At 31.4% G+C, this 10,496-nt stretch overlaps 2 protein-coding genes across 3 annotated transcripts; one reads left to right on the forward strand and one right to left on the reverse strand.

Moving 5' to 3' along the window:
• Positions 1–1,828: 1,828 nt before the first annotated feature.
• Positions 1,829–3,824, reverse strand: LOC114418060 (40S ribosomal protein S12-like). The gene is made up of 5 exons (XM_028383208.1): positions 3,677–3,824; positions 3,272–3,314; positions 2,429–2,726; positions 2,229–2,294; positions 1,829–2,146 (listed from the first exon to the last, which is right to left on the reverse strand). Exons 2-5 carry the CDS (start codon positions 3,277–3,279, stop codon positions 2,087–2,089), a joined length of 432 nt encoding a protein of 143 aa, XP_028239009.1. The 5' UTR covers positions 3,280–3,314; positions 3,677–3,824; the 3' UTR covers positions 1,829–2,086.
• A 3,241-nt stretch (positions 3,825–7,065) lies between these two features.
• LOC114418061 (probable CCR4-associated factor 1 homolog 7) lies at positions 7,066–8,522 on the forward strand. Of its 2 annotated transcripts, none has more exons than XM_028383210.1 (2): positions 7,066–7,369; positions 7,518–8,522. In XM_028383210.1, the coding sequence occupies exon 2, from the start codon at positions 7,524–7,526 to the stop codon at positions 8,355–8,357; it is 834 nt and encodes a 277-aa protein (XP_028239011.1). In that variant the 5' UTR covers positions 7,066–7,369; positions 7,518–7,523; the 3' UTR covers positions 8,358–8,522. The 2 variants fall into 2 exon arrangements, with proteins under 2 accessions (XP_028239011.1, XP_028239010.1); XM_028383209.1 differs by having other exon boundaries at positions 7,069–7,369; positions 7,460–8,522.
• Positions 8,523–10,496: the final 1,974 nt, after the last annotated feature.

A 10,496-nucleotide genomic window follows, 5' to 3' on the forward strand; every position in this document is an offset into this window, starting at 1 on the left:
GAGATGAAGTAATTTGTCTCTCTCAAAAGTTAAACTTAGGATTTTTTAAGGTATACAACTTTCACAAATGAGGATAAATTATTGAGCCCTTCTATAACGGTACAATATTTCAGAACAAGTATTGACTCGGCGAATTTTCAATGCAATTTAATGTTGATCTTTTTTTTTATTTCTCACTTTTTCTATTGGGTTTGCTCATAGCGTGTGAAGCACCCAGACCACTCACGAATTTAATAAAAATCACTTCTCATAATAAGAGCACAAAAACTTAAGCACGTCTTATCATCGTAACTTCTTTTTGTAGCAAAAACATTACCAAGTCATTCAAGAATTACCTCGATCTAACAAAAAAAATTATCCATAAATATTAGTTGTTAGTTTTGTTAATTTTTTGTTAGTAGGAGATTTCAAAATTTAAATAAATATTTCTAAGAAAAATAGATTATATTCCTAGACAAAACTTTTTTTTATTGGAAGTTGATATCAATATTGAATCTTGAATTTGTGTGAATTTAAAGGAATGATTTTCTCTTGGTTAATTAATAAATATAAAATATAAAAGAAAGTCAAAAAATGAAATTGAAATTAGACATGTAGCTTTAATTTTTCGACAAAAGAAATTTGTACAATCTAATAATATTAAATTCATGACTGATTTTTGTTTAATTCTTTTAATATTAAATTCCAAATGCGAAGTTTATCACTTATCTAAATTCTCTTATGATATTTAAAACTAAAACATTTTTATAATATAATAAAGGTTTAACAAAGTCAAGAGACTTAGCAATATCAAAATATCATATTAAAATTGACTATTTTAGAGTTACTTTTCATTTTCATTATTTATTTTCTTAAAATGTAATTATTATAATAAACAGTTAATCTTTATTATTAGATTCAAAAAAATCAACGACTATAATAAAGAACAACTCTTAGTTATCCTTAAAATAAGTTAACCTCTTCTCTCTCTCATATATATATATATTACCTAAACAGACTAAATTTTCATTAGTAAATAATACACATATTAATTGTGTAAAAAAAAATTTCACGATCAACTAATTAGAAATTATGTATAATAATTTTATTTACTTTTAAAATAGTTATTAAAAGTGATTTCCAATATGATTTTTCATTGAATAATTGGATAAAACACTTTTGCAGTGCTCAGTGTAAAAAAATAACCTTTTGCGGTACATAGGTTTTACACTTTCTTCGTATGGCCGTAATCTCTTCCTCTTTTAATTTCTAAGGTAGGCCTAGTAAGTAATTTCTACGGTGTACTCGAATTTTCCAACACAAACTACCAAACCTAAGCTCCTAGAGTCGAAATTTTCCCTGAATGAAATAACAAAGGCGAGGCCAGCCGATAATTATTCCAACCAAGGTAAACCAAAAACACTCTTGTTCAAGATAGCCGAAAGCTTATTTTCAAAAACTAGATTTCAAACCAAACTAGTTATAAAATTATAAACGGGTTAAAACAGTTTAAAAAATCACATCAATCCTTTCAAATTATTTTTGATTATGATTTTGACTAAAAATCTAAAACAAAAACTAAAGAAGTACAAAAGCCACACCGAAAAGACACTATGAATCCAATCCTACTTCCAATTATATATCATTTCAAATGTGCCACTAGGATTACCCCTCATATTGAATCATAGAGCTGTTTAACATATCATACCCTCGACGGCATATGTGGTAGTGAAATTAACGCCCTAAACTTAATATCCAGTCCATATATCAAGAAGTACAAACTAAACAATATCACTATTTAAATTAAATTGCAGTAGTCAGACCAAAATTTTCACGGGCAACGCATGAATTAACATTAATGCCAAATAAAGGGCCAAATTCTTAACTTCTACTTTATATGATTAATGTGAAACAAGAGTTCCTAATTAGAGCCACAGCAATGCATCAGAGGATAAAAAAAAGTAACAGCAACATTGAGAATGTGGCAAAGTCATATTAAACAATCAAAACCCAAGGTAGATATAATCCAGCCACAAGGCAAAATTCATTCTCAAGGAATAACCCAAAATGAAAATGTGAAGTGCATAAAATCTATGAATCTTGCAACTCATTGAGATTTCACATGCTGCAGAACGACGTTATAGGCTTCATGCTCCTCACCGAAATCCTGCAAGCAGCCAATAGTTAAATAATGACAATGCATTGTAAAACACTATAAACAAACATTTTCATTTCTACACATTTCATACCTTCACAACCACACAGGAGCAACCAGTAACCTTCCTTGCTTTTCCTTCGGAATCAATCTTGCACAACTGCAGGGAGAAGGCCCACCAGAATTAAAACACAAGAACAATGACATAATCAATATTAAATATTGACCAACAAAAATTAAATGAAATTCCCCAAAGGAATGAAATCAACAAGGTTTACTGTCAATGACACTTACACCAGCCCATTCTCCAAGGGTCTTTGCACTCGGAACTGTCAGCAGGCTAACATTGTGCTCTGCACAAAGGGCCTTAACCAGTTTAACATAGTCAGGCTGGTCACAGTCTTCTGCAAGAACACAGAGTTGTGCAGCATGCTTCTCAATCACTTTTGCACCTTCATGAAGGCCACGCGACAAACCACCATAAGCCAGAGATTTTCTGAGCACAAGTTGTAAGGCAGTCATGATATCCATTGGCTCGCCTGGGATGGCAGCAGCAGCAGCAGCTGGCTCAACTGCAATGACACCCTCTTCACTGCAGGGAAAAATATGAACAAAGACACCCATATAAGAATTTATACTTGATAAACACGAAGACTAACACACTAGAAAAATATGGGCAACTTTTACTAACAGCACACAAAAGTATTCTTTTTCATTTGTTCCTAAAAATGAAACAATGCATAACAATACCATGAACAGAGCAACCCATATATGAATTGATACTTGGATAATGATACACTATTCTCAAGAGAAACACAATGACTAGAACACACTATCGGAATAATGAGAACAACTTTTACTAAAGGCCCACAAAATAACCATTTTTCACTCCATAAATAAGGTTTTCAAATCCAATTCCCTAACCAGTCAATTTGAATAGAAGCGAATTCAGGACCAACCCTTTTCATAGTATAAGAGAACAAATTATAACCAAATCCACAGGCTCCGATTAAAATTGCAATTCGTAACTTAGACAAATATCATCTCTAACAAGATTTTCATCCATGAAGGTCAGATAGCATAACCAATAATTATCATTATATTATACAATCACTCACGAAAGCAAAACTATCATACCCTGACATTTTACTTGTTGATAGAGAATAACAAGCTCTCCTTCCTGCACAAACAAAATAACACAGAGAATCAGATCGTATGCTATGAATCAGCATTCAGACGTTCATGCAAACGCTTCCTTTATTTATTAAGATACAGCGAAAGTTGCAACTTTGCAGCTGCAGCATTGACTTATACTAAAATTAAATTGGGAAATCACCAAATTTCAACAGTAGAAAGCTGCAACAACCAATGTCTTCCCAAATGAATAAAAAAAAATCCTAAAATCTTTTACTATAAACCCCAAAAATTAAAAATTAAAAAGGATTTAGCACGATCAAGAGTAGAGACAAATTATTTGAAGTGTACTCAGTATTTGGTAACGCTTAAAAGCACAATCATATAGAGGGGGAGAAAGAAAGGTACCTTGAAGCAGAAGCCGATTGCGCCGAAACCTGGAAACGAAACTTGTGAACAGAGAGGGAAAACCCTAACTACTACCTCACTATTTATTTACTAAAATGTCCCATTAACTCTGAATTGGGTTCTATTGGGCCTCTTGTGCACAGTTGGGCTCAAAGATGATCTTCATGAGGCCTTTATTCTCTACCCATGTTTACTAAGGTCACCCCTAAACTTTTCAAAAACAAAATTAACAAAAATATCCTCGATGGCAATACCTTTTAAATGTGTACGGTGAAGTCATACTCCTAAGTTCTAATAACACATTATATAATTTGATCCCTCTATTTTGTCACATAGGATTCAAATGATGTACACAGTTTTCTATTGATGTGGAGATCATGTTCGTGAAATGAATACGATTGCATTGAAACCAATTGCTAAGAAAGGAACTTGTGAGTAAAGAATCTTATAACCAAAGAGAGAAGAACCCTAGCCACTATCTCGCTTTTTATTTACTAAAATATCCCTTTAACTCTGAAATTGAGTTTTATTAGGCCTACATCCACTTATATTTAAAGAGTTGTTATTGACGCATTCTCATTGTTAATGGCCGTTATCATGAGGCTGAACCTTTTTTTATTTATTTTGAAAATGTCATTTTCATAAAATTATGATTATGTTGTATAGTCGTGTACAATATCTATAACGAAAACGTATTTTTATTGTAATAATAAAATATAAAACTGAAACATATTTTTGTTTTAGATTTTATATACATAAACATGTTTCCCTTGAGTATTTTGTATGCATATATCGTTAGGTATTTTTTTCATGAAAAATAATTATAAAAATAGGTTACTTTTCTTACTTTGATATAAATTATATTAATGATCACATACATTACCTTTTTAACGGTAAACAAATCCATTGTTAATTAAATTACCTTTTTATTTAAATTTAAAGTAAATATGACATAAATTACTATTTTTATTGTAATCAAATTAATACCATTAATTGATTTTATTACTATCAGTGAAGGTCATTTTTATAATAATTAATTTAATTACCTTTAATTTGTATACAATCAATTTAATTTAAATTAAAAATACCTAATACTGTTACAAAATGGTAAATTGCATCACAATTAATTGACTACTTTAAAAAAAGGATAACTTGCATTTGATTAATAAAAAAAATCATAAAAACAGAAATACGATTTTGTTATATATTTTGTCAACATGCACATTGAAATTGTATTTCCTTTGAGTATTTTTTAAAAACAAAAAAATATATATAACAAAAATATAATTTTATTGTGTACTTCAACAAATATCACAATAAATTTGTGTTTTCGTTTTAAAAATACAAACAAAAATGTGATTTATTGTGTATCTCAATTAAGGTATAATAGAATCATGGTTGTGTATTTAAGACGAGGGTAAGAAAAAGGGGCCGCGGGTAAGAGGAAGGGGAAAGAGGGAGGGGTTGGGCGTTTGAACAGATACATAAAATGGTCGTTTGAACAGAAACATAGAATCATGTTCTCATTGGGTTCTATTGGGCCTGCATCTACTTATATTCAATTTGCTTGAGTTGTGTATTTTGTGCTAGTTGGGCTCAAAGGTGACCTTCACAAGGGTTTTGTTATAAACTCATTTGATTTTGAGTTATTGCTTCTTACACTCTCCATGTTGCTTCCATCACTTCCTTTTTCCTTTTGGAATGTATATTTCGGAATGTAAAATTAACTTTCAGAATGCACTTCTTTTTTAACTTTCAAAATAACCATTCAGGAAGGTTAAAAAACATTATGAAAAGAGTGTAGGAAACAATGACCTCAATTTTGCTAAGTTTACCCTTATCCATAAAAAAAACAAAATTGACAAAAAAAACACTTATGGAAACACACTTATGTTGTGTACCTCAACAAAAATGTGTTTGTCATATATTGTGAAGTCACATTAACACAACACAAAAACATATTTTTGTTGTATATAATTTTTTTTTGGTCCAAATACATAACAAAAACATATTTTGTTGTATATTAAGTCTTTAAGTTAAAAGTAAATAGTTTTTTGATTGCTTCTAGAAGTGTGTTTTTGAATAATAACTTTTTAAATGAACTTTTGAACATTTGAAAGTTTTATGTTTATCTTCTTAAGCTTCGTCAAGTGAGTGGAATACATATCTCACTCTTAACAATCTTTTAATCGCATAGAAATATCTTGAGCAAAAGCATGATACAAATTTTCAAGTTATGCCACATATGCTAAAAGCTTATAAGGACAAGGGTTCGACCATTTTTGTAACTCTTTATTCTCTAATCCAATGGAATGTTGTTGTCAATTTTTTTTAGACTATTTATCACAAAAACACAAATAGATATGAAAGAAAAATCAAATATACCCGTATAACTCTAAAAGTGTTATACATGTTGATATTATTATCATTTAATTAGTTTAATAAACCTTTACATTAAATCATGCCCATTTAATTGTGTTTAATTTAAAGGTTAATATTAATTTCAATTATATATTTAATTCACTACTATTCACCACCATTATCACTACTATTATCACAATACTTACAATAACAATAACAATAATAAAACCAACAACAATAATAATAAATAAAATAATGAGTCAAAGTCCATTAGAGTCCTATATGATAACAAAATCAATAAATAATAATAAGTCTAGTTAACATTTTTAAAGTGACACTGAACACAATATAATTTGATTCTTCTATTACACACAATCACAATCATTGAAAGATTTATATTATCCTTCTATTCATATTTATCAAATTTCACATGAATTCGATATTTATTGATATGCCATCCAACAATAAATATTTACTTATATTTTAAATAACATATTATTGATCAAAATAAAATCATATGATGAAATATTTATCAATTTTTTTATTTATAAAAAATACAAACTTAATCTTTTCTAACAACTAACTTAATTAATTTAATATTTTTTAAAAATTATAACATATTACATGATAAACAAATTAAAACAGTGTAAAATTTGGTAGGGTGTCATTAGTTGGTAGTTGTCAATCATCTTTTTTTTCAGCTTTCTCTTTTATACTATTGTCCAACAATTTTTTGGGGTTAGCCGAAGATTTGAATTTACCGTGTGAAAAAAAATGATAAAACAACCCATTTGACTTGAAAACTTTGTAGCCAAGGATTCTGAGATGACATACACAATTTTCTTTTGATAAAGAGATCGTGTTCGTGTACACATTTTTTACCATTAAAATATTTTGTTTCATTCTAAAAAATATCTTAATCCATAAATTGCAAAACAAATAGCAACTGTTATAATATGTACACGATAAATCCTTTTCCATGGCCACTTTTGCTTTCCTTTTTCTCTCTCTCTACACAATTCTAGAGAAAGAATGGCTTCCACGAAGCAAACAAACAGATTCTTCCACAATAATAATAATAATATACATTAAAAGCAAAACAAGTTGAGCAACCAAAGAAAAAACCAATTCCATGACCACTAATTTCTAACAAAATATTTTAATTTGCTCCTCCTCTTTCGCCCCCTTCTCCCTCTCTCTATTTTTTTTTTCTTTCCCGCTTTTTCATAGCAAAACGAAAAAGAAAACCCTAGAACGGGAGAGATTTCATTCCCCAAAAAATCTCTTCCTTCTCTCTCCTCATTTCTGAGTTCCCAACTTTCCTCACCTGAGGTCAGAATCATACAATAATTCCTTTCTGTTTTCAGTTTCTTATTACAATTCAATTGGATGATGATTATTGAGTCTAATAATTTTGAACAGATCTGGTGTGACGTGCATCACAATTGAATCGAATTGAAATTTGTTGTCGTGGTTGCAGCAAGGAATGCCGCTGGTATTAGCGAAAAGCGATTCGATCCAGATTCGCGAGGTATGGAACGATAACCTGGAAGAGGAGTTCGCGTTGATTCGCGAAATTGTGGACGATTACCCTTACATCGCCATGGACACGGAGTTTCCAGGGATCGTTCTCCGACCTGTGGGGAATTTCAAGAACAGCTACGATTACCATTACCAAACCCTAAAGGACAACGTCGACATGCTCAAACTCATCCAATTGGGCCTCACTTTCTCCGACGAGCACGGCAACCTTCCCACGTGCGGCGACGAATCCGGCACGTGCTGCATCTGGCAATTCAACTTTCGCGAATTCAACGTTAACGAGGACGTCTTCGCCAACGACTCCATCGAGCTCTTGCGGCAGAGCGGGATTGATTTCAAGAGGAACAACGAAAACGGCATCGACGCCCACCGTTTCGGGGAGCTTCTCATGTCCTCCGGGATCGTCTTGAATGACAACGTTCATTGGGTTACTTTCCACAGCGGTTACGATTTCGGGTACTTGTTGAAGCTCTTGACGTGTCAGGATTTGCCCGATACACAAGTGGGCTTCTTCAATTTGATAAACATGTATTTCCCAACTGTGTACGACATAAAACACCTCATGAAGTTTTGCAACAGCCTCCATGGAGGCTTGAACAAGCTTGCCGAGTTGTTGGAGGTCGAGAGGGTTGGGATTTGCCATCAGGCCGGTTCCGATAGCTTGCTCACTTCCTGTACATTCAGGAAATTGAAGGACAATTTCTTTAGTGGCTCCTTGGAGAAGTATGCAGGTGTCTTGTATGGGTTAGGTGTTGAGAATGGACAGGGTTCTCATTGAGAAGGAAAAAAAAAACAAATAAAAAATGAAATTAGAAAAAAAAAAAAAAAAACTTGGTAGATCTCTCTTTGTTTGAGCTGCTGTATATCTGGCGTAATACCAATTTCTATTAATTTAAACCTTTGGCATTAAGTGTCTTTACTAATACTCCCTCTTTGTTACTTACTACTTTATCTTGTGTTGTGTGTGCCTAACTCTCTGGCTTTGATTATCCTTTTTCCTGTATCTGTGTTGTTGCTTGCTTTTGATGTGAATTTGTAGGCTAACATGAAGCAAGTCAGGCTTGTTTCTGTGTTATTTGCTTGTTTTAGACATGAATTTGCAGGCTAACATGCATCCTGGATGTCAATCAAAACACGCACTTCATCTTCTAGCCAATGAATTCGGTGTCACTATGATCAGAATTGGTTTATTTTTTCAGGGAACGGATGGGGGAAGACAGTTGTTCAGAGTCAGCAATTGGTTTTCCAACTATTTCTGGTCTCGGCACGTACCTTAAAAATGTTATCCGTGTCTTATGATTTCTTGGTAGTTGAGCTCATATAACATCAAAGGAACTAAACTGTTTGGTGTTTTTCTTTTATATTTTTATTATTTGAAGAAAGAAAATAATTATGCTGTTACGTTAATATACTTCCTAGTATATCATTGGTGTATATCAAACTTAGAATGACAACTGATAACTATTTTGGAAGAACTTTTGCATCAGATAGAAGAGGAGGTAAAGCATTGACTTGCAATTGGAGGTGTAGCAACAGCTTATATTAATTTTACTTCATAGCTTTGCTGCTTTAACTAACGACTTATCCTTTGGTTTGATTAGAATTTTGAGACCAAAAAATGCTGTTTGATAAGGTGGAAGGAAGTATTTCTTTCTTTGGTGGTTGTTTCACCGAGGCCTTGTTTTTATTTTACTTTTGTGCCAATTCAACAGTAAAACATACAAGCTGTTCATTGGTTTTTTAGTAGGACATTCATGTTTATACCATTGCTAGAGCATAAGGAGAAAATCCTCTGTAATAAAAAAGGTGGCCATAAGTTCTGCTGGTGTTTTTAGTGTACCATGAAGGACATTGTTCTCGTCAATAAAAAATGGTTTCCTCTTGTTTGTTAACCTGCTTTGTCTGTAGGATGTTGGCGTCAACACAAGACTAAAATGCCATGCAATGAATTGTGAACGATTGCGCTCAATGCACTCTTCCTTGATGTTGTCTTGTTTAGTTTTTAAGATATTCAATAATGCAGATTGAATGACTCGTATTTTGATCACAGCAAAATCAGATTTGAAACATGAACTTGAATGTGAATAGTCTAATTTTTAGACAACGGTTTCAATTTTGATAACTGCACCAAATGCACCAATTCCTTTCTGCATAAAATCTGGGTACGCTAGCGTCGTCTTCTTTTTTTTCTTTTTTCTTTTTTTTTTTAAGATAAACTTGTCAAATTCAATCAACTTAAAATGGCCAGATGCCTTATATCACGCTAGCTTGAAAGCCTAGCTTTTATGATTCTTATAAAAGTTGTCATATGGAATGCGATTGATTTGCGAATCTTTGTTTGTTAAGGCCATTGAAGAAAAATAAACACTTATTAAATTAAACAATTAAAGATGAAAAAGGTTGTGTTAATAAATGTTCTTTCTTATTATAACCTTTTTCATCTTTAATTCTTTAAAATAAATTTAAAGAACTAATAGTAAGAAAGTCATTTTATTTTAGCATACATTTCCATCTTGAAAATGAGTTTATTAAACTTTCCACATCAAACACGGGAAAGATTGAAAGGTAAAACCCTACATTTTCATTAAAATTTCAAGCGTGTCTATCCATTTATTTTTTAACAGGATCTTAATCTATTTTAAAACCTTCAAATATATAGCTTGTAATTTAACTATATATATATATTTTTTAAAATTCCTGCAGATCATACAAAATAAACCATAAATAAGTTATTAAAATCAATAGTAACAACAAACAGTAGCTCTCACATCATTGTAAACATTTATCAGTAGAGTATAATGATAATCATAGTAAGAACTTATTCAAAACTTAAAAAAATGTAACGACTTCAAATAATAAAAAATAATAAAAACATTTAAAAACTAGGAGTGTCCATTAATTTGGATTAATCTTGTGA

This window comes from Glycine soja, chromosome 7 (assembly GCF_004193775.1).
Source record: "Glycine soja cultivar W05 chromosome 7, ASM419377v2, whole genome shotgun sequence".
NCBI classification, from domain to species: Eukaryota; Viridiplantae; Streptophyta; class Magnoliopsida; order Fabales; family Fabaceae; genus Glycine; species Glycine soja.